At 42.1% G+C, this 24,580-nt stretch overlaps 1 protein-coding gene across 1 annotated transcript; it reads right to left on the bottom strand.

The window, feature by feature from the left end:
* Nucleotides 1-19,029: 19,029 nt before the first annotated feature.
* Nucleotides 19,030-19,620, bottom strand: LOC141613238 (uncharacterized). The gene has a single exon (XM_074431979.1). The coding sequence runs from the start codon at nucleotides 19,618-19,620 to the stop codon at nucleotides 19,030-19,032; it is 591 nt and encodes a 196-aa protein (XP_074288080.1).
* Between the last annotated feature and the right edge of the window lie 4,960 nt (nucleotides 19,621-24,580).

The raw sequence follows: 24,580 nt of genomic DNA, 5'->3' as shown, positions 1-24,580 counted from the left end.
CGACAGCCTCAGGAAGAGGCGCAGCAAGTGCTGCGTCCCTTCGAATAGGCGCAGCAGTTGCTGCGTCCCTTCGAAGAGGCGCAGCAGTTACTGCGTCCTTTCTCGACGTCTGTCTCCTGATAATCCGTAAAAAAGGTTTAAAACAAGGGTTTACAAATCGGTTTTGAGAATATTTTCGACATAAATCTTATAATTGTGATTACGAAAATAAATAACAATAATAAAATAAGGATTTACACCCTCACACTTACATGTTTGACGAAGCGAGATGAACTAAGTAAATGTTTAGTGATGCTCGACTCGAATGTACGACGAAAGTGCCCTCTAGGAGGAAAACGAATAAGATTGATTAAGTTGATTGATTGTGGAGTTGGTCAAATTGGTCGGTCATGCAAAACGAGGCTGGTACTCTGAAGGATCCGAGCTTACGTGGTCGAAAGTTCAAGCAGGTAGACGCCAAAAAGCAAGAGCGCGGTTTTAGAATGCAAAGGGAGACGAGAAGGGCGGACACTCGCGTGAGAAATATGTGAGACCGAAGGTCTCTATTTATACTAATCACACGGAGGAAATTAGTGTTTTAGGAGAAACTTTGGAAGTGAATCTCGAAAAGATACGAAAAATACGCAGAAAAGGACTGAGGAAGAGGCGCAGCAAGCACTGCGTCTCTTGGAAGAGGCGCAGCACCTGCTGCATCTTTCCTCAGTGGTTTCCTCCCGCGGAAGAAAGATTTTCGTGTTTCTATTATGGAATAGCGGATTAATCTTATTTCCTTAATATTTTATATGATAATCTCGGGATATATGTTACCAAAGATCAAAAGATTGGAAAATATATGGAATAGAAATATCCGGAACGTTCCAGAACATTATGACTCGGCATTTTAAACGGTTATTAGAAAAATGAAGACGATTTTTCACCCGGACTCCAAATGTACTCTAATTACTACCAAAACGACCGTATCGGCGCGTAGATGGCGACTATGAGGTAGACATACGTGTTTGAGCGACCACTTGACGATAAACTTACGAACTGTCACAAATCGTTCCGTGTACCAAACATGCGGCCCAATCATCACAGGGTGGTTTGCGAGAGGTGCAGAAATGAGGTATCTACAGAGCCCTCACTTTGACTGAGGCTTGGACAAGGCAAAAGTCAACGTATAGCCATCAGGTCAATCGAAGATTACAACCTGACGACTATGGCGACGCGAGGCGGCTCAACGGGTCTGAGCCAAGGACCTGTCGTCGGGAACATTTTAGAGTCTATTGACTATCGGGGAGGGTCGTTTAAAGTCCATTAGACTACGTAAGGAGGCTCGCCAGCTATAGGAAGAGATCATACCAAAAGTTCCTTGAAACTCGAAGGGGAAATAAAACGCGATATTGGAAGAGGCAGCAGGACTCAGTCAGGAACTGCTAGGAGAAATCTGCTTGGGTCGACTTCAAACAAACTTCGGAAGAGCTTGGGGTCGATGTTGATCTCCACGTGTTGAGAGGGGCAAATGTCTGTCCATGTACTCTCGTTGGGGAACATAATCGGGAACTGATCTCCATGTCTCGAGAGGGGCGATTGGCTGTCCGTGTACTCTCGCTGGGGGAACAAAATAGAGGTGTGTCGAAACACCTGTCAAAGAATATTCGCTCGTTGCGGCAAGCAAAGTCTTGGTAAAAAGATAAATATTACGACAGTTTGCAGTTGGCTTGGAAATGCGGGTCCGGGCGAAGAACAAATGTCAAATGAACCAAATATACGATGTGTGGCATCAAGGAAGAGGCGCACTAAAGATGGGCCCACGAATAACGAACTTATAACGAATCTTCAAAAATTCATTTAGAGAGAAACTGAGGAAGAGATGCAGCAAGAGCCGCGTCTCTTGGAAAAGGCGCAACACCTGCTGCGTCTTTTCCTGAGTGTGGCTTTCCTGAGTAAAAACTCGATGAAACACGGGATTATCTTCATAATTTCGAAACATTAAACCTCAAATATTCTCTCAAATTCCAACCATTTCTTGCTAAAATTTGATTGAAAGCTTGCATTTGCCATGACTAATTGAGGTATGTGTATTAATTTTGCATTAATCTTCTGTATTTGATCAAATTGAGTCGACAAAATCAGGGTTTCCAACCCTAAAAAGGTCGAAAATGTGGGGCTTTTCCCCCAAATGATTTTGCCTTGTAAAATTGACCTTGCAAATGGATAATTGGTAGTATAAGGATCGTAACCATGTATTTATTTTGGATTTTCGTTAAGTTTTGAGCATTTTGAGTGAAATTGAGACGGTCTCACAGCTAAACCGTATATTGCTTCGAAAATAGCCTTAGGATTGCCCATTTGCGATGGAATTTGGTATTTGGAATCCTTGTATAACGGGTAAACTTCCTACCATTTTGGAATTTTGATTTGTGATAGCTTTTTCAGGACACTTTTCTAGGGCATAATCGCCGTTATAACGAAATGCTGTCGAAATTTCGACTCGAACCCATGACTAGGCTTCAACTTAGGCTTGAATTGACCCAAATTACCACATGAGCGGACGGGTTTGTGGGAAAATTGGCTGAAGATGGCGAGAAAAGAGCGATTTCGGAGCTCCGAAAACTCGAAAATCCCCTAATTAAGGCTTGTCGTCACTTGATGCGGCCTAAATTCACTTTAATTTTGCAGATGATGAGGCTTCTACGTCAGGGAGAGTTCCCATGGACGTGGACACAGCTCTTGACCCTTCTCGTACGCGTGAGGAGGCGTTAGAGCTGGCTTTCACTCCCGCAGTGGCAGCTGCTAAGGACGAGGTCGTCGAGGAGGAGGTTGTTGAGGAGGAGGAGGCCCCGAGGTGGGCCGACGTCGGACGAGGTGGTCACCAGCTGAGGGGAGCACCAGAGTGGGCTGAGACTTGGGACATCAGGCACCTCATCTGGGCTGCGGAGGGTCACCTGTCCTACAGGACGGTGAAGAGCTTGGTAACTCAAACTCATCACTCTTCCATTCATCTTTTTTCAATTCTATTTACTATTCCTTTTCCCTTTCATTCGAGCTAAAGATAACTCTTGCTTTGAATCAAAACAGGAGGCCGGGAACATCAGGTTGTTCTCGGGTTACATGACGATTATGGGGGCCTACGAGAAACTGTTAGCAGAGGAACATGCCATCATCGAGCGAGGAGCGTTTGGTGCCTTGGTATAGGCTTGGAGAGACATCACGAGGAGGAAGATTCAGGCTAACCTTAGCCTGTTTTGAGCCTTCCCGGATCGGTTTTGGGATACGACCTCTACCTTTCACATGCCCTTCGGTGAGGTTGGGGACACGTTGGAGGACTACGGCATGATTTCTGGCTTGTCGTGCGGGACTAAAGCGGTGGCGTGGCCGGATACAGCCATGAGGGTAGACTCAGCCGAGGCTAGGAGCTTGATCAGCTGGAACTTGATGACGAAGGCTGCCGCGGTGCCCGGGTTGGTGCCTAGTTCCTATGTTCGGGATTATTTTGCTGGGAAGAGACCGACAATGGTCGTGATCGATGGGAGGGAGACGGCTCCTCCTCCTTGCACTGTCGAGCAGAGAGCTCGTTTGTGGCTCTAGTGGTTCTTATCTTCGATATACCTCGGAGACAAGGGAGAGAGGCTGTCGACAAAGCTTTTTCCCTTCCTTTCTGACCTGGGTGGCCTAGGCCATTGGGACTGGGTCACTGATGGCTTTGCGGTTTTCATTCGCTATATGAGGGCCATGGTTCGTCTGGAGTTGATAGAGAAGGGGACTTCTCCTGCCAGTGTTGGCCCTGGACTGTTGCTGAAGGTATGCACCTCCATTTATTTTTATGAAAGATCATTTCTTTATCGAATCACGAAAGATCGTTATTAACTATCTTGTTTTACAGGCGTGGGTGTACTCCTACTTTCCGGGCCTCGCGCCCAAGAGGACGGAGCCAGGGGAGAGAGCTTATCCCGTCGTGAGGGATTGGGTTATGTGTCGCACGAAGAGTCAGCATTGCTTCCACGATGCCTGTCGGCGGGAGGTGAACGCTCTGCACCTAGACGGTGTGAGTATCTTCAAGTCACTTTTCTTTGTTTACTTTTCATTGCTTCCTTTCGGAACCGATCATATGAATGACCTCTTGTTTGCTTTTCATAGTGGGTGCTCAGGCCTTGGGCGGACTACACTGGCGCACCTCCTTTTGTGGCCGAGGTCCTTCGACCTAGGAGCTCAAGCCGGTTGGTTTTGAGGACGTCGATGGGTCCTGTGTGGTACTTGGGCGAGCGCTTAGCTCGTCAGTGCTCCCGAGATGTCTTGACGGTTCCCATCGATCCTCCTCGGACGATGTTTAGGGAGCCTTCCGATGCTGAGAGGGAGGCTGACTTAGCTGGCGTCGATGGGGATGCCCTCCTTCTTCTTGGTGAGGACTACTTGACGTTCCTCTACGGGAGGCTGGCGTACTGGCCAGTCGTGGTAAGTGTTTTATTCCCTTTCGATTGATATGAAAACATGATGAATGATCATTAAGTAATGAAAACCATTTGAATTTTGCAGGAGGTTGAGGTGGCGGGCATCGAGCCCCCAGCGTACCCCGAGACCCTCGAGTACATTGACGCGACGGGGATAACGACGATCTCCGAGCTTCACTACTTTGATGCGGTGGTGAGAGATGTTGGTCTAGACGAGTGGCAGCATCTGATTCGGAGGGTATGCTCCCTAATTTAATCAGCTTTCGTATAAGAATACATTTGTTTAAACCTATCAACTTATTGAGGATCCTTGAAATGTAGGTTGCGCCATCCTGGTTCGTGGCTTTGTAGAGGGTAGCCAACCGGCTACGAGCTACTGCCATCGAGGCACTTGCTGGCGGTCGAGGACGTCAGGTATGAACCTTCCATTTACTTCATTTTCGATTTTTCTAACTTTCCTTATGTTTGAAATGATTGACATAAGCCAATTCTTGTCGTTTGCAGAGGGAGCGTGACCTGGAGCGAGAGCTTTCCCAGTCCCGAGAGGAGACAGCTTGCCTGCTGAGGGAGCTAGAGGTTCGCGATGCCGAGATTGCTGCTCTCGAGGCGAGTCACTGAGCTAGGCGGCGACCAGCTGTAGTTTGTTGCTCCTTGTCGTTTTTTGTTGTTGTACTTTATACATTTTGTACATTTTAGAACCTTCATTTTGCACTTTATGCCTTTTTTTCGGGCTCGAGCCCCGAGTTTGGTGTACATATTCACTTTTTGGTTGTATATGATGGCCTGAGTGCCTTTGCTGTTGGGTTGCCTTATTTGTACCTGCAGGTTAGCTTTGAACAGGTTTGGTAGATGACGGTTTACGCCGTCATGCTACCGAAATGTACACAAAGATTGCACATAAAACACATATTTGTACACATGGCCTAAATTAGCGCAAGACAAAGACTTGAAAATGCAAAAAAATTACTGAAAATGACCGGACGGTAGGGAGGGTTACCCCCTAAAAAAAGAAAAAATAGAAACATATAAGTTTGAAATGTGAAATGAAAAGGGAGTGGAATAATTCCCCAAAAAAGAAAAAAGAAAATTAAAAGAAAATGTGTAAGTTTGAAAATGAATATCTAAATTGGTGAAATGATTCCCCAAAAAAGAAACTTAAAAAATAAATGTATAAGTGTGCTGAAATGACGAAAATGCCGATATTGCCTCGAAATGCGTGCTCGTGGAATTTAGGAAACGCACAACATGGTAATTTGTCGGATTTACCGAAATAATAGCCCGTATGAATAGGAAATTATTCTTGGAAAAAGTAGGAAAGATCCAACGCAGAAAATCACAGAAAGAAGGCTTAGGAAGAGGCGCAGCAGGAGCTGCGTCCCTTTGAAGAGGCGCAGCAGGTGCTGCGCCTGTTCCCCAGTGTGTTTGTCCTGACAGATTTTAGGAAACAACTTTTAGTATAAATATAGACGTCGAGAGAGGTTTTATTCACATAATTCTTCGGTCTTCCTCTCGTCTTAAAAGCTCTCTAATTAAGCATACATCATGAATACTCTTGAAATCCGTCTGAAAGAGTGGACAAATGAGTTCTCTAATGTGGAGAAACACGATATGGGCGCCTATAACTTTGAATCAATCTTGAGTTTGAAGTTGGTCAAGGTAGTCAAACCGTTCCTAGATGCTTGTCTGGATTATTGGGACCCGAATTATCACGTATTTGGCTTTTCTGGAGGCGATATTTGCCCATTTCCTGAAGAAATTGCTGCAATCGGTGGTTGGGACCCGGAGCATTTGCCTGCTATACCCTCTACTTCTCAAGGGTATAAGAATAAGTTCAGAAATTTGCTTGGGTTGACAAGAGCTGAGGTTGAATATCTTGTGACCTCTAAAGGATTGCGAATGTTAGACTTCATCGATCGATTCATAAACAGGGCAGATCCTACCATTTCCTATGTTGCAAGGCGAAGGGCATTCAGATTTTGCCTACTGCATGTATATGTCCTTCAAGGGCATATTGATGAGGATTTGAGAGGCGACCCTCGTTACTTGAGCTTAATCGAGCAAATGGAGCGCAGAGCCCCCTTACTGTGTTTAGGAGAGATCCTGTTGGGGTTAGATAACAGGAAAGCCAACCGCGACCTTCCTTATTTGGGGAGTCCCATCATATTGCAGGTAACAGAACGAAGCTTTTTATTATATTTTTTTTTTGGTTTTTTCGATTTTTTTTTGTTTTTTTAATACCTGCGTTTTGGTAGGTCTGGCTTATGGAACGTCTTCGATTGATCGAGCCCCCAGTTAATGTTCCTGCTTATCATGCTCGCTCAATTGCAATGAGGACTAGACTTTACATGGTGGACTTCACTCGAGTCTGCAACTATTGGGAGAACAAACTGAAGAGTGATGATGGTCCACTGATTAGATGGATCGTACCATGGTGGCATCTCAAATCTGTCACTGGAGTATCATCCTTGGATCCTACCCGATCGGTGCGCATTCCTGGCTTGGAGTTTATGATATGCATCTTCCCGGAGAGGTTTATGAGGCAGGTTGGATTGAAGCAGACAATTCCGAAGCTTGATACCGTCCCTCAGACCGCTCTGGCCCTTACCACTAAGAACCAAAGAGAATGGGCCATCAAATGGGCTCAAAGAAACATGTGGTTCTTGAATTCTTCTGTTAGTGCTTTATGGGTATCTGATTCCTACATGCAGTACTCCAAAGGAGCGTGAGAGATTGAGGAAGCGCGAGCCTGTTGACTACAAGGTTTGTGATGTAGAGAAGGAGAAAGAGAAGCATCTGACTGAGGGAGAGGAAGAAGCCGGGTTTCAAGTTGTTCATCCTTCGAAGAAACTGAAGACTTCTCCTGCCGTGGAAAAGGTGGTTGACAAGAATGGCAAGGCAAGACCACGAGAGAGACCGTTGGTGATTAGGTCTGAAGTGGCGCAAGAGCGTCCGGCTCGAGGTCGAGACAAAAAATATGATAAAAAAGACAAAGGCAAAGGGAAAATGGAAGAATAGCCTGAGTCTTTATTATTATTATTTATTAATATTATTATTATTTGTAATAAGAAGGTGGGGTTTTTAGAATCCTAGCCTATTTTTTATTTTTTAATTTTTTATTTCTATTATGTAGCGTATTATTATTAAAAGAAATGAAATAAAAGAGGTTGATTGGTTATGAAACCTTTGGGATTTTCTATTATATTCTTGTCGAATTCCAAATGCATATGCAAATGTCCTTCTATTTACATTTAAAATAATGGGTTGTATCCTGTGAAGGATTGCCTACGTATTCATTTAAAAAATGAAATCAAACCCTTGCGCGTAGTTCAAGTAAATGTAAAAGAATAATTGTTCTAAGCAAGAGCTTGTAGCGAACTAGAAAATAAGCATGAGCTTTTTACTTACTCCTAAAGTACAATTCAATTTATTTGATGATATGAGGATGACAAATTGTCAAAATGCAAGAGCAAGGTGAAATTAGCTTTATTTAGCTTGGCCAGGGGTCGTTTATTTCGTGCCATAGGAGCGACACATGGGGTTACGCGAGGCGCATTTTGTTCCTATTCTAGGCATAGTAACGTTTCACTTGGTCGAGGTTTGTCGGGTTGGCAAATTCATTCCCATCTAAGTCTGTGATCCTAACCACACCCCCTGGAAGTATGGACTTGACTAGAAATGGCCCGGCCTAGTTCGGTTTGAACTTTACTCGTGGATCGACAGGTAAAAGAGCTCTAATTGATTTGAGGACCAAGTCTCCTTCTCTGATGTTCCTTGGCTTAACCCTTTTGTTGAAGGCTCGTTTGATACGTGCCTGATATGTTTGCACATTATGTAATGCACGCAATCTTCGTTCATCCAGGAGGATGAGTTCTTCATACCTATCCCTCTTCCAGTCGGCTTCCGGGATTTGACTTTCGAGTAAAATACGCAAAGATGGTATTTCGAGCTCGACTGGTTGCACGACTTCCATGCCGTAGGTCAAATAGAAAGGGGTGGCCCCAGTGGGTGTCCTAATAGATGTACGATATCCCCATAAGGAAAATGGTATCTTGCTTGGCCAATCTCGATAATTGTCAATCATTTTGTTGATGATTGTGACAACATTCTTGTTTGCCGCCTCTACCGCGCCATTAGTTTGTGGTCTGTATGGCGAGGAGTGGTGATGCTTGATTTTGTACTTGGCTAGCAATTGCTCAGTCTCAGCCTGGAAATGTGACCCATTGTCACTAATGATCTCATGTGGGCAACCGTATCGACAGATGATGTTGGTTTGTATGAACTTTGCCACGTTCTTGGCTGTGAGACTAGTGTAGGAAGCCGCTTCTACCCATTTGGTGAAATAATTGATAGCCACTAGAATGAAACAATGACCTCCTGCTCCGACTGGCGTAATATTTCCGATGATGTCGATTCCCCAAGAAGAAAATGGCCAAGGAGATGTCATGGTGTAGAGTAATGAAGGAGGGATGTGTTGCACATTCCCGAATATCTAGCAGTTATGACAATGACTGACATACTTGATGCAATCGGATTCCATTATGGTCCAATAGTACCCTAGACGTGTGATTTTCTTTGCCATCATTGGTCCACTCATATGAGGGCCACATTCTCCATCCTGGACTTCTTACATCACTTTCCGTGCCTGTGAATGATCAAGGCAACGTAAGATTAGTATAATTTTTCTTGCATGAGGACGTATTGGGAAGCTAGTAAGCGTATAGCACGTTGTCCCCTCTTGTCCATATCTGGTGGATATGTGCCATTGAGCTTGAAGTTCAGGATTGCTTGGAACCAAGGTTCCTCTGCAATTTCTTCTTCCTCTGTAATTTGGTGTACGTAAGCCGGTTCTGACCGTTGTTCGATGCATAAAGGCATTTCTACCATATTATCTGGCATGTTAATCAAAGATGCAAGTTTTGCAAGAGCATCTGTAAATTGATTTTCTTCTCGAGGTAAGTGTAGGTAGGTTACTTGATCGAAGAATTGGGCAACTTGGTTTATTCTGGCTTGATAAGGTGCTAGGCTTTCGCTTTTAATTTTCCAAGATCCCGTAATTTGGTTGATGATAAAAAATGAATCTCCATGTACGCAAAGATTCTTGATGCCTAAACCTACTGCTGCTTGCAATCCGGTGAGACAAGCTTCATATTCTGCAGCTTTATTTGTCACCTCGAAGTCGAGTTTGACAGATATTGGTGTATGCTCGCCTTCAGGAGAAATGAGCAACACTCCTATTCCAAATCCTCTCAAGTTCGATGCCCTAACAAAGTAAAGGTCCCAGGAGTCTACATCAGTTTGGAGTATATCCTCATCCGGAAATGACCAGGTGTCTATTGTTTGTGCATCATTGATGGGATTTTTTTCGAAGAACTCGGCAACAGCGCGCCCTTTTATAACTTTCAGGGGTACATACTTGAGATTGAACTCTGAGAGCATCAAGGTCCATCTTGCTAGGCGTCCATTGAGAACAGGTTTCTTGAAGAGGTATTTGACAGGATCCATTTTGGAGTATACTTTGACGGAGTAGCTAAGTATGTAATGGCGTAGCTTCTTTGTTGCCCACACAAGGGCGAGACATGTCTTCTCGAGTGGTGTGTATTTGCACTCGTACTCCAAGAACTTCTTACTAGGGTAGTAGATAGCTCTTTCTTCTTTTCCTACGGTTTGGGCTAGCATGGCGCCCATGGCTGTTTCAGTTACCGTGAGATATAAACCAAGAGGTTGATCTCGTTGAGGTGGCATGAGCACGAGTGGCTTGGCTAGTATCTCCTTGATTCGGTCGAATGCTTTCTGACAGTCATCATCCCACATGGTGTGATCTGTTTTCTTTAGCTTTTTGAAGATAGGTTCACAAATCATAGTGAGTTTCGATATGAATCGACTTATGTATTGCACCTTTCCTAAGAATCCTCTAACTTCTTTCTCTGTTTGAGGTTGCGGAATTTCGATTAGAGCTTTGATCTTGGAAGGGTCAATTTCTATTCCTCGTTGGCTAACAACGTATCCCAGGAGTTTACCAGATGTCACTCCAAATGCACATTTCTGAGGGTTGAGTCTCATGTTGTACTTTCGTAGCCTTGAGAAGAATTTGTGAAGGTTTGCAATGTGCCCCTCTCTATCCTTGGACTTGACAATCATATCGTCTACGTATACCTCCACTTCTTTATGCATCATGTCATGTAAGAGCGTAGTTGCGGTGCGTTGATATGTAGCTCCGACATTGATTAGCCCAAATGGCATAACCGTGTAGCAATAGGTGCCCCATTGAGTGACGAAGGCGGTCTTATGCATATCTTCTATGGCCATCTTGATCTGGATATATATCCTGCGTATCCATCCATGAAGGATAGTAGCGCGTGATCTGCTGTGTTATCCACCAATATGTCGATATGTGGTAGAGGAAAGTCATCCTTGGGACTTGCTTTGTTTAGGTCTCTGAAATCCACACAAACCCGGATTCTCCCATCCTTTTTGGGTACTGGTACTATGTTAGCTACCCAGTCTGAGTACTCGGAAACTTTGATGAACCCGACTTTGAATTTTTTGTCGACTTCTTCTTTGATCTTAAGAGCCCATTCTGTCCTCATTCTTCAAAGCTTCTGTTTCACGGGTTTGAAACCTGGTTTAATCGGGATCCTATGTTCTGCAATGTCCCTGTCGATTCCTAGCATGTCTTTGTAGGACCAAGCAAAAACGTCTTTGAACTCGTGTAGGAGGTCTATGAAACTGGCCCTCTCGGCAGGGCTCAAGGTCGTCCCTATCCTAAGTTCTTGGTGTTCTAGTTTGGTTCCTACGTTGATGGGTTCAGTATCTTCTATTACTGATCCCCCTTCCCCCTCTTGTAGTATTTCTTTGGCTATGTAGGGAGGTATTTCGATTGATTCTGGGCCTGGGTCATCCTCATTATCATCGTAAACAGAATTGCATTCAGAATAACACAAAGAGTAAGCAGAACCTGATTTATTCATATTAAAATTTGAGAAAAGTTGAAACAAAGAAGCCATACATTACGTAGTCGGTGGCGGTAAAAGGACAGCTGTTGGGACATTTCCCGAACTACTGTTACTATTTGATGCTAAGCTAGGAGAAACAAGGGGAGTGGGAGTGACGACAGGAGGAGACTCTCTAGGGACTTCTCTAGACTCCGACTCTGACTCCGACTCTGACTCGAACTCATCGTCTTCTGGTTCTCCTTTGAACATCTCTCCTTCTCCAGTGGTGAGCTTAAAGAGTCTTCCTTGATTGTTCGTCCACTTGATCGACTTTCTCCATCCTTTCTGCTGATTTGAGTTGGTTTCTGTGATCAATGCGGTAGGGTTGAAATGATCGTCTTGAAGTATCATGGTAATGATCTCATCCTGCGCGGCTTTAATAAATCGATCTTCCCCAAATAGTAGGCTAACATCTTGTTCGTCTAAGCAAGGTGCTTGACGAGTTTTGAAGATATGAACCGTTTCTGGAGGAATGAAGTAGCAATCGTGAAAGATCTCGATTCCGGCTAACTTCCTTTCGAGATAGTGCCAAGGTTCGGGAAATCCATGAAAGAGTTCTTGACTTCCTTCCTTAACAAAGTATCCATTTAGGGTAGGGAGATAGGGTTGCATTTGGATTCCCACGTTCTTACGGTTTTGAACTTGGGCGAGCATCTTGAGAGCTTCCTCTTTAGTGGGTTTGTATCCTAATCCAAGTGGTATCTTTTATGAGTTGCCTTCTTTGTAGGGTGCAAAGGTGTTCCTTCTAATTGGATTCAAAGGCATCCTGGGAAGTATCCCTAGGATTTGAGTATGTGGTTGACCACCAAATTGGAGTAGGGATTGAAGTATAAAGGGACCAACTCGCTTTCTATGACATATATGCTATGGAAGCCCCCAAGTTCATGCACTGGATCCACGAGTACTTGGTTACGTGATCTCTTTTCTATTACTGCCTTGATGGGTGATGAGGTGATTGTCACCACTTTACCATCTAGTGGGATCTTGATCTTCTGGTGGAGGGTGTATATTACCGCTTTGAAAGCGTGAATCCAAGGTCTTCCCAGAAGTATGTTGAAGGATGCTTCAATGTCTACTATTTGGAAGTTGACTTTTCGTTCGATCGGCCCTGTGGCTATGGTCAGGTTAACAAGTCCTACCACTTTTCGTCGTGTACCATCATATGAGCGAACACCTTGGTTGGTAGGGGTCCAATCCGACTCTTTCCTGCCCATTTTGTATGCCGTTTTCAAAGGAATAACGTTAACTGCCGAGCCATCATCTACCAAAGTTATTGGCACATTCTTCTTCATGCAAATGACAGTGATGTAAAGAGCCAAGTTGTGATTAGCGCCAAATGGTGGTAAATCTTCATCTGAGAAAGTAACAGGGTTACTTAGCTTAGGTGATTCTTGGAAGACCAAGTTGACTACGTCATCGGGTGTGGAATTTTGTGCCACAATGAGTTTGGCCAAGGCTTGCAGTAAAGCCTGGCGATGTGGGAATGAGCTTGCAACTAGTTTCTAGACTGAAAGATCAGCCTTTGTCTTTTGTAGTTGCTTTAGCAGATGGTCAGTAGAGGTATCTTCGTTATCATTTGATGTGACAACGTTGGTTGGACCATTTGCTATGGGACCATTTGGAGAAGTGCTTTGGTATGGACGTCCCGAACGAGTAAGGTGGTCTACATCTTGATCCTCACTATTTTGGACTATTTCCTCACTTACTTTGACTAAGTGGTGTTCAGTGAGATACTCGTATTCATCATCGTCGGCCCATACTCCAATGATGGTAGCAAGTTCTTTCATCCTCATGATCTCGACCTCCAATTGGATAATTTGGTCGACTAGTTCATCAACCACGGCTACTACTTCTTGCATTGTAGCATTTTGAGAGAAACTTAGTGGCGCACATTCTTTGGGTGTTGCACGTGGATCACGTAGGGTTGCCACTACACTTTCTAATTCTGATACTTGTCTATTCACACTCTTTGCCCATGCTATAAAGTCGGTGATGGTAGGGGAAATGGTAGAGTAGTTCCCTTCTTCTTCTTCTTCTATTGCATAGATCTCATCTTCGACTGGAGAAATGAGGTGTGAACAATCTAAGGTAGACTCTTCACTTATAATCATTAGAACTCTAACAGGATTCTGAGTATTGTTAGGCTTGCCTCCAGGCGGTATTGGTAGACGACCGTCTTCAATCATGTGTTGAAGCACATTTTTTAGTTTGTAACATTTTTCTGTATCATGTCCCTTGCCTCTATGATATTCGCAATACGAATTCTCGTCCCAGAACTTGGATTTCTTTTCTGGTTCAGGTGTAGGGCCTATGGGTTGAAGCTTACCCTGTTTCATCAGTCTCTTTAGAGCATTAGAGTATGTGTCCCCCATATTTGTGAATTTACTTGGTAGGGTACTTTTCTTAGATGGCTCGAGAAGGTTAACTTCATCAGTCTTGCTAGTAGAGCCGTAAGAACGACTTGTTGAGCCTTAATACCACGACCTACCGTTTTGGACAAGACCCTTTACGGATGTCATCTTCAATCCTTGTTCCTAGTACAGTTAAGTCTTTGAAGGTCTTAATGTTTTGGTACCTCAAATGACTCGCATAGATCGGTTTTAGATTGTCCACGAATTTCTCCACGAGGGTAGCTTCATCTGGACGTTCAACAAGTTGGGTACTAGTCTTCCTCCACCTACTTAGGAAGTCGGTGAAACCTTCTTTGTCATTTTGGGTAAGAACCTCTAAAGTGCGCATGTTGACTTGGATTTCGACATTATCCGCATATTGCTTAGCGAACTCAATCGCGGAATCATCCCAAGTGGCAATCTTCTTATGCTCTAGGGAATAAAACCATTGTTTAGGAATGGTGTCGAGAGATGAAGGAAAGATCCTTAGGAACATCTCGGGTTTAATGCCTTTGATAGACATGTAATCCTTGAAAGCACGGATATGGTTCAAAGGGTTTTCATGTCCCTTGAATTTCGGGATATCCGTCATGTTGAAGTTGGTTGGCAATTTGGAGCTCACGGCCTCATACTTACGACTGTTTTCCCTATAGATATCATACCCTTTGAGAAACATCAGTTGTTCCTCCAAGTATTGGAGTCGCTTCTCAGCTGCAGTCGGATCTATGAGAGGGTTGACCTCTTGTGCTCCCACAAAAGGTGGTGGATTTTCATGCGCGAATTCATTCACAAAATCATGAAGTATTTCATTTTATGCAGGAGGCAACCTAGTTTCTACAGCAACAATTCGGCCCTCGATCGTGTTGAGGCTATTATTCACTTGGTCTTGGCTATTTTGGAGACGAGCGAGCGCGGCTAGGATTAGACCATTAACATTCGGTGGTTGTCCATTGACACTTGCGTGACTAGTTCCAGGCATCTTGAAAACTGGATAAGAGATCGACGACAAATCAAAACACGATCGACCATTCTAGCACACTTACTCAAAGAAAAGGTTTGACTTGTGAAGTGGGAGTGTGCCACTTGTGTCAAGTGAGATTTTTGAAGAAATGACAAAGTTTGAAAATGTTGGTCCTAGTCAACTGTAGTGTAGTCGTAAGAGTGGACTCGAAGTGAGGTTTTGAAATGGGTTTTGAGGCCCGGATTTTGACTCGACAATTGGACAGAGTTTTGACTGGTTTTGCGCTAATATTGGGCTTATGTTCGAAATTTTTACATTTTGAAAGAAATTTTGATTTTTACAAAAATCGTCATGGTTTTTTTTAGAAATGGTGGTCACATATGGTACAAGCATTTATATAGGCATTATAACGGGATGCTGAGTGCATTTAAAAGGGTTTTGGCTTAAAGGTGGGTTGCCATACCGAACAATCAAACTCAGGGTCTGTGGAGAGGCTCGTACCAAACAAGAGTAAGGCCGATTCCTAGTCCATTTCCTCGAGTACTGAAAGTCCTTGATACAAACAAGAGTAGGTACCATGGTATGGATGACGTCAATCGCTATCCATCCTTAGGCCCAAATAAGAATTTGGAACGTCTAGACGGGACGATTGGACGGATGGGTTGGGTTGGGCCTAGGAAGGCCGAATAAAACGATTTAGGAAGACCGAGTTATGAAAATCGACAACTGTCTTGTACAAACTATTCCCTAACCTTGTTCAAGTTTCACCCTTGGCTACACGTAAGTGTATTATCCCCAGCGGAGTCGCCAAACTGTGGACGCGGGCCTACGGGGGCGAAAAGCGAAGCAAGCTTTTCTTTGTTGCATTTGTGGAGTCGCCACCAATTTATTGTGGAAAATTGGAAACCGTTAGAATACCTCGTGCCATGTCAAGACACAAAGTAGTGAAATGAACACCAAGAACTCGTTACCCTTAGCATTCTATGTCTAGAATGACTCTCGTGGATGCCAATGAACACGGATGTTCACAGAGATCTGGAGTAAGGGGTGAGGGTACGTATTAGGAAGCTCTTTTGATCGAACACCTTATCCCGCCCGCCTCGATAGCGGCCTCTACTAATGATTAGGGAAATTGTCTATACTCGATACGTTGTCGATTATATGCATGCAATGCAACATCCATTAGATTAATCCTAGCATGTGAGAATTAACTAAGTCAGTTATCACCTAATTTAACATGCAATAATGTCGAGGTAGAATTTTAGGTTAATTACATGTGAGAGCATACAAGCAATACGATAAAAGAAATACAATAAAAATACAATAAAGAAAATTACAACAATTACATTGGATTAATTGATTTATGTCGAAAATACATTTAAAACGGATAATTTGGGAAAAGAAAGAATAATAAATAAACAAACAGACTAGGTGATAATACGATTAATAGTTAATTAAATACGTAATTAATAAACTAAGTCAAGACAGAAACGAGATTTCAGGGACAAAAATCAACCGGAACAGGCCCTTGGAAGAGGCGCAGCAGTTGCTGCGTCTGTTCCTGGGTTGAGTTTTGGCTGTGAAACCGGAATTGCAAATCGTTAATATTCATTGGTGATTTAATGCTTGATTATATTATTTGACTCGGATGGAAGTGCTTAACAGATTATTTACATGTGATTGAGGTCATAAAAACGATAAAACATGGATAAAAACTAATTAGGATGAATTATTACGAGATTAAAAGATTAATTATGAGAATTAATAACACAAATTAAACAAACTAATCGAATTAATTATTAAACAGGTTATTAATGACGAACTAATGATGACAACGATAAAAAACGAATGAAAATATGTCAAAGATGAATTCAAGGGACTCAATATGGATGAATCGAATCTCTAAAACCCGAATTGATTTTAATGACGAAAACCTGCAAATATAGATTTTAAGGGATTTAAGTCGGGAATTTAAAAGATGATAAATTATTAATGATTTATTTACATGTTATAATTATTATACTCAAATTATTATGTTAAAAGAACAATGAACAATTGAAGACGAAACAAAACAATAGGGCGAACAGAAGACGAAGGAAGAAGAAAGGAAGCAGGAATTGCGGTAGCCTCAGGAAGAGGCGCAGCAAGTGCTGCGTCCCTTCGAAGAGGCGCATCAGTTGCTGCGTCCTTTCTCGACGTCTGTCTCCTGATAATCCGTAAAAAGGGTTTAAAACAAGGGTTTAAAAATCGGATTTAAGAGTATTTTCGACATAAATCTTACAATTGTGATTACGAAAATAAATAACAATAATAAAATAAGGATTTACACCCTCAGACTTACATGTTTACGAAGCGAGATGAACTAAGTTAACGTTTAGTGATGCTCGACTTGAATGTACGACAAAAGTGCCCTCTAGGAGGAAAACGAATAAGATTGATTAAGTTGATTGATTGTGGAGTTGGTCAAATTGGTCGGTCATGCAAAACGAGTCTGGTACTCAGAAGGATCCGAGCTTACGTGGTCGAAATTTCAAGCACGTAGACGCCAAAAAGCAAGAGCGCGGTCTTAGAATGCAAAGGGAGAAGAGAAGGGCGGACACTTGCGTGAGAAATATGTGAGACCGAAGGTCTCTATTTATACTAATCACACGGAGGAAATTAGGGTTTTCGGAGAAACTTTGGAAGTGAATCTCGAAAAGATACGAAAAATACGCAGAAAAGGACTGAGGAAGAGGCGCAGCAAGCACTGCGTCTCTTGGAAGAGGCGCAGCACCTGCTGCGTCTTTTCCTCAGTAGTTTCCTCATGCGGAAGAAAGATTTCCGCGTTTCTATTATGGAATAGCGGATTAATCTTATTTCCTTAATATTTTATATGATAATCTCGGGATATATGTTACCAAAGATCAAAAGATTGGAAAATATATGGAATAGAAATATCCGGAACGTTCCAGAACATTCTAACTCGACATTTTAAACGGTTATTAGAAAAATGAAGACGGTTTTCACCCGGACTCCAAATGTACTCTAATTACTGCCAAAACGACCGTATCGGTGCGTAGATGGCGACTATGAGGTAGACACACGTGTTTGAGCGACCACTTGACGATAACCTTACGAACTGTCACAAATCGTTCCGTGTACCAAACATGTGGCCCAATCATCACCGGGTGGTTTGCGGGAGGTGCAGAAATGAGGTATCTACAATTACCTACGACCACCACCACCACTACAGGTCATCATCATCCTCTACCGTACTCGGCACCACTAGCAACCCTTAACCACCAACCAAACCGCCCCCACAAACCTCAACACTTATGCCCTAACTACCTCTCGAAACCCGACATTAATAACCAACACAAACAACACATTCACCACCCTTATCACCACCATGACAGCCAGTGGCCACCCCTGTGGTCTCCCCTAACACACGGCGGTCCCACCAACCGTCACAACCACCTAGGACAAACCACTATTAAGATACAAATAGCCATGACTCAAATACGACACAAACACCACACAACAACCACTATCTCGACATCCACCGTACCAACCACCAACTGCAACCACCCCGTTACCACCCCTAGGACCGCCCAGTGCCGACAAAACCAACCACCCAAGTCTCAAGCCAAGTCGTCACGCAAACATGGGTTAAAATCCGTCTTAAAACCTCTCGACAACCGCCCCTTTAGACGCCAATTTCGCCACCCACGGTGGTCAACAACGGTCAACAAAGGTCCTATAAGAGTCACAAAGGTCAAGGGTAGGTACTAAGGTCAACGGCTCTGTTCACGGTGGTCAATACGGTTCTCAAACGATAACTTAATCGAATAAGGCGATATAAACATAAATTACGACGATCTTACCTTTTATCGCTAATTGCTCCTTCCGTCTTCTAAAACTCCTTCTTCTATTTTTATGAATTACTTTTCCGATTACCTTATATTTATAGTCTAGGCTTGGGGTGTATAAGATGCCAATTACCTTATTACTATTATTATTAGGAAATACAATTATTATTATTATTATTATCATAAATTATATTTATATTTATTATTACTATTATATATTATATTAGTCTTACCATAAATAGGATTACCACATACTACCTTTACAAATTTTATTATTATTATTATTTTTTTTCTTTTTTTTTTGGTGAAACTGTGAAAATATATTAATTAGGGAAATAAACAAGGGTTACATCTTCACCAATGTTTACCATATTCATTTTGCATTACTACATATACATCAAAACAAAGCTATAAAAAAGATGGTTCCCAAGGCAGTTTCATTGCTTTTAGTGTCCATCTCCTCTCGCGGCATCTTAACTGGATATCATGTTTCACCTGCATCAAGATGTATCTAGGTGTCATAACCTTCGCTTCCAACCTAGTGATATTCCTTGCATTCCATATGTGGTACCATAAAGCTACCATAGCAGCACCCACGATCTGTTTCTTCATCAGAGACGGACATCTCCATTTCAGGAACCAGTCAACAACATTACTCCGAGAAAACGAGATACCAAACCAACCACTGAGCAGGTCCCAACATTGCCTGCTGAACATACACTCATAGATCAGGTGGGCATGAGTCTCAGTCTGATTAGAGCATATCACACATTCTGCCTCAGTAATAACCCCAAAAGACAGCAACCGGTCCCTAGTTATCAGTCTTTCCTGCATTACCAACCATCCTATGAAAGCATGTCTGGGAATGATAGTTCTGCTCCACACCATAGGATACCACTGAACTGCCTGCTGCTGACCCATTAACCATTGATAGCCACTGGATACCTGATATTCTCCTTGAGTTGCACTCCATTGTCCATTAGTGAATCCATATTTCATTCTCTCCTTAACTTGACAAATCTTACGCCATGTCCAACTTGTAGCATTATTATTATTATTATTATTATTATTATTATTATTATTATTATTATTATTATTATTATTATTATTATTATTATTATTATTATTATTATTATTATTATTATTATTATTATTAATATTATTATTATTAATATTAATATTATTATTATTATTATTATTATTATTATTATTATTATTATTATTATTATTATTATTATTAATATTATTAATATTATTATTATTATTATTATTATTATTTTGCAAAAAAGTTATCATTTCATTTCAATTTGAAAAAAAATTACATTTTGCAAAAGCTATATCAAATAGGGAATACAACAAGAAATGACCACTAAAAAAACCAACAATGGCTAATTAGCTACTGATACTTAGAAGAATAAGGCTTTGATCTACCTTATACGTTTTCATGAGCAGCCTAACAACCGCTATATACTTAATCCTTCTTATAACCACCTCTAAACTATTGCTATGCTTCCTGAAAATTCGGCCATTCCGTTCCTGCCAAAGCTGGTAAACAACTGCAGCTAAAGCAATGGAAAACCAATCTCGTCTCCAACCTGCAGTATAAGGCGCATGAATAGTAGACCATTCCTACAGAAGATCATTTCCTGGCCTCTGTAACCCCATCCAGTCAAGTATGGCAGACCAAGTAGCAGTAGTATAAGGACAATTGAAAAACAAATGAGGATGAGACTCCTCCTGTTTTTCACAGAAAAAACAACGATTTGCCAACTGGAACCCCCTAGTCTTGAGATTATCCACGGTAGCTAGCTGACCTTGCAATGCCATGGAATTAATGATTCTATGGCAAGGCATGATTCCAGTGCATTTCAACCCCTTAATCCAGATACCAGCAAGAGGAACGGTTCTCAAATACTGGTAAACTGTACTAGGTTTAAGGACATCACCCTTGACCCAACTGTTAAGCAGGTGCTGGGAATACTGCAAACTACCACTTTGCATAATGAATCTGTCTCTAGCTTTAATTATACCCTTGAGACTAGTGGAAAAATGATCCTTGATTTGAATAGTCCAAATGTCATGATGCCTAAGAGTGTAAGCACCATGCCACCTAGCCCAAAGACCTCGAGGAGGAAGGGAGAGTTTGCTAACCCATGTGAGCAACAGACCAATGTTCCAAAGTTCAATATCTTTGATATTAAATCCACCCCCTTCCCAGGGAGCACAAATCTGCTTCCAACTCTTGAATATCATTTTCCTACCTCCATCAACACAGCCCCAAAAAAATGCCTACAAAGCTTGTTGAGAGTGTTAACCACATCAAGAGGCAACAAGGTACTCGAGCACCAGAAAGAATTAAGACCAAACACAACTGAGTTAATCAATTGAATCCTTCCTGCATAAGAAAGAAGCTTAGAAGACCAATGTTGGTAGGCCTGTTGAACTTTAGTAATGAGAGGATCAAATAAAGAGATCGAAAGTCTTGAATCAGTTAAAGGGATCCCCAAATATCTGAAAGAAAAGGAACCTAATGAAAACCCAGTATCCTACAAAATATCTTGTTGAACAGTGTTGGATACTCCACCAAAGTAAATATTGGCCTTATCCACATTGGCATGCAGTCCAAATATTGCAGCAAACTGTGAGAGCACATTTTTTACAGCTCGAACAGAGGGAACATCTCCTCTGACAAATATCATCAAGTCGTCTACAAAAACTAAATGAGTAAGGTTCAGTTTCCTGCACTTTGGTTGATGAGAAACATTAGCATTCTGACAGATAACCCTCATATGCCTGGATAAGACTTTCATACTTAGGACAAAAAGGTAAGGGGACAAAGGGTCTCCCTGCCTAATACCACTCTTTCCTTGAAAGAAACCAGCAACACCACCATTGATTTTAAAGGAATACTAAGTATTAGTAATACAACCCATTACCCATTTGATAAACAAGGGAGGTAAGCCAAAGGTAGTTAGCATATTAGCTATGAATCTCCATTGAAGGTTATCAAAGGCTTTCCTAATATCTACTTTGATGAGGCATTTAGGAGAAGTGTTCTTCCTAGAATAGCCCTTAACAAGAGAATGGGATAACATGATATTCTCAAAGATTGATCTCCCCTTGATAAAAGCAGCTTGTTCCTCTCCCACAATAGTTGGAATGACTTTTTGAAGACGAGAAGTAAGAATCTTGCTAGTTGTCTTATAAAAGACAGTACAACAAGAAATAGGCCTATAATCCAGCACAGAGGCAGCAACAGTTTTCTTAGGAATCAAAGAGATAAGGGTGGAGTTTGCTTGCTTAGGCATGTGTCCAGCCTTAAAGAAATTCAGAATAGCAGTAGTAAAATCTGGACCAATAATATGCCAGGCTGATTTATAAAATCCTGAAGAAAACCCATCAATACCAGGACTACTTTCAGAGTCAATGCTAAATACTGTAGTCTTTATTTCCTGAGAGGATATAGGCTGAGTAAGAAAAGAGTGATCAAGAGGAGAAACTGTTGCTCCCAGACCAAGAAGATGAGTATCCAGCTGAGAGACCCCTAGATCCTTGCCCAGGAGATCAGAGTAGTATTCCTGAAAAGCTAGACTGACATTATGCAACCCTAGCTGCAGAATGCCATTTTTATCCTTAACAGCCCCAATAACTTGCTGATGCTTCCTCTCATTAATCTCTGCAAAAATATATTTAATACAACTGTCCCCTTGCTTAATATGATTACTCTTAGCCCTTTGGGAAAGGATAGCTAATTCAGGAGACTTCAGCTTGGTGTATTATGCAAGTCTACTCCTTTCCTTATGAATAAGATCATCAGAAAAAGGGTCATCTAAAAGTCTAGCCTGGCAATCAAGAAGGTTACCCTTAGCACACTTGACTCTCCTCTGAATATTGCTAAAGTTGTTCCTATGCAAACCAGTAAGAGCATGCTTTACATTCTTAAGCTTCTCAAAAAAACAAAAGGAAGGATTGCCTACTTTAGAAGAGAACCAAGCCTCATGGTCAATTTTCTCATAATCAGGATGACTCACCCAACTATTCAGGAAACCGAACCTGTTAGTCACCTTAGACTCTTCAGAAGCAAAAACTAGCATAGGAGAATGATCAGAAATATACATTTCCATAAAAAGTGCATAAGAAGTGGGAAAAGAGGTGAACTAGTGAGGATTAGCAAGTGTCCTATCATAGTTAGACCAAACTCTAGTAATAGCATTCTGCTTGTTGGTGCAAGTCAACTCAGCACCAGTACTAGTCATGTCATCAAGATGGCATGAAGCCAAACAATCATTAAACTCAGTCATTCCATGGATAGCAGCAGAAGTAGGCACTATTTTCTCCTCAGGACATCTTACAATGTTGAAATCGCCCATAACTAGCCAAGGAGCAGAAGGACAAAAAGAGGTAAGGCTATTCCAAAGTTTACGCCTAGCCACAGCATTATTAAATCCATAAACCATACTGATAGAGAAGTCAATATTATTACCATAATGATGAGCTTTGCAACAAATTATCTGACTTGTTATAATCTGAGAAGAAATAGAGATAGTAGAAGGATTGTAAAAAAACCAAATTCTACCGTTATAATGTTGACCATAATTGCAGATAACCTTCCAGTTTTCAAAGAAATCCTGAATAATAGGGGAAGCCTTAGCAGACTTAACCCTAATTTCAAGAAGACCCAAAATATCAATTTGATTCACCAGTAATAAATGATCTAACTTCCTGCTGTTTAATGGGACAATTGAACCCTCGAATGTTCCAAGAAGCAATCTTCATTGAAAATTATTATCAGGAGGGTCAGGGACCAGATTATGAGCCACTCCTACTGAACATCCTTGATGCATTACAGTGACCACGTCAGGTGAGGGAGCTATAGAGGGAGAGGATCTCTTGCCTAGCTTGTGGCATAAGGAGTCTACATTCCTCTCCTCTATGATCCCATCAGTCTGACTGACCACTGAGGTACCACCTAGTTCAGTTGTATCCATCACAAGAGTCCCAGACTGTGTAACCTTAGTAGAGACACTTTTTAGCCAACAATATGCTTTCTTTTATTTTTAACCTTTATTGAATTAGAGCTTCCTAAGTGCTTTACAGACCCATTCTGAGGATATGTAATGACAGAAGGAGAAGAGGATGTTCTTTCCACTGAAATCAAAGGATCCACAGAAGGAGCGGAGGTACCACCTAACTCTGATTCCACCAAGACATTAACCAATTCATCATTCTCAACCAGAATATGGAAGGGATTACCAGAGACAGGAATAACAGTGGATTCAGAAGTTGCACCAGCTATATCAACAGGAGAACTGGTGGGGAGCCGAGAGACAATCTGGGCCACCACCCCCTTAGCAACATCAAATCTAAGTCTAGTAAAAATATAAGTGGCCACCCGAGTCCCCGCATCCTGAGATACTGAGAATTTCTTGATCCGCTTGAGCAAAGCAACAGCATCCGAACCCAGCACTCCAAGCGAAGAGAAAGAGAAGGGAAGGAAACCATAACGAGCTGCCGCTCATAAATCCCCATACTTAGCACACTTACGCTGAGCAGCATCAGCGACAACCCGCCCGGGCACAAAATCGGTCAACCCAGTCTGAGTCAAGGGGGAAGACCCTATCAAATCGACACACACATCACGCCCTCTGTCCCAGGAACAGAGCAGAAAATCCACAGGACGAAGAGATCCACCATATTTGTCAACCAAACCGATATCAACCTCCTTACCCGTAGAAATACCAGACCTATAGCAGATGTCGAATAAGGTGTCACGAACGAGGTTGCCGATGCTTAACACCCATAGTAACAATACAAGAACCAGCGTGGTCCCTATAAACATCATCAACAAAAACCCGAGAGCAAGCAGGACAAGGCCTAGATACCGTGAATAACGGAACACCCAATCGATATCCAAGCACACTAAAGTAAGTCCTCCCGTTCATACTATGACCCAACCCAG

Source organism: Silene latifolia, chromosome 11, assembly GCF_048544455.1.
Source record: "Silene latifolia isolate original U9 population chromosome 11, ASM4854445v1, whole genome shotgun sequence".
Lineage (NCBI taxonomy): Eukaryota > Viridiplantae > Streptophyta > Magnoliopsida > Caryophyllales > Caryophyllaceae > Silene > Silene latifolia.
This window is presented reverse-complemented; position numbering and strand designations above follow the sequence as displayed.

What these genes read in the sequence shown, in the direction of transcription:
- LOC141613238 (XM_074431979.1), bottom strand. Translation starts at nt 19,620, where the DNA reads ATGAAATATGGATTCACTAATGGACAATGGAGTGCAACTCAAGGAGAA.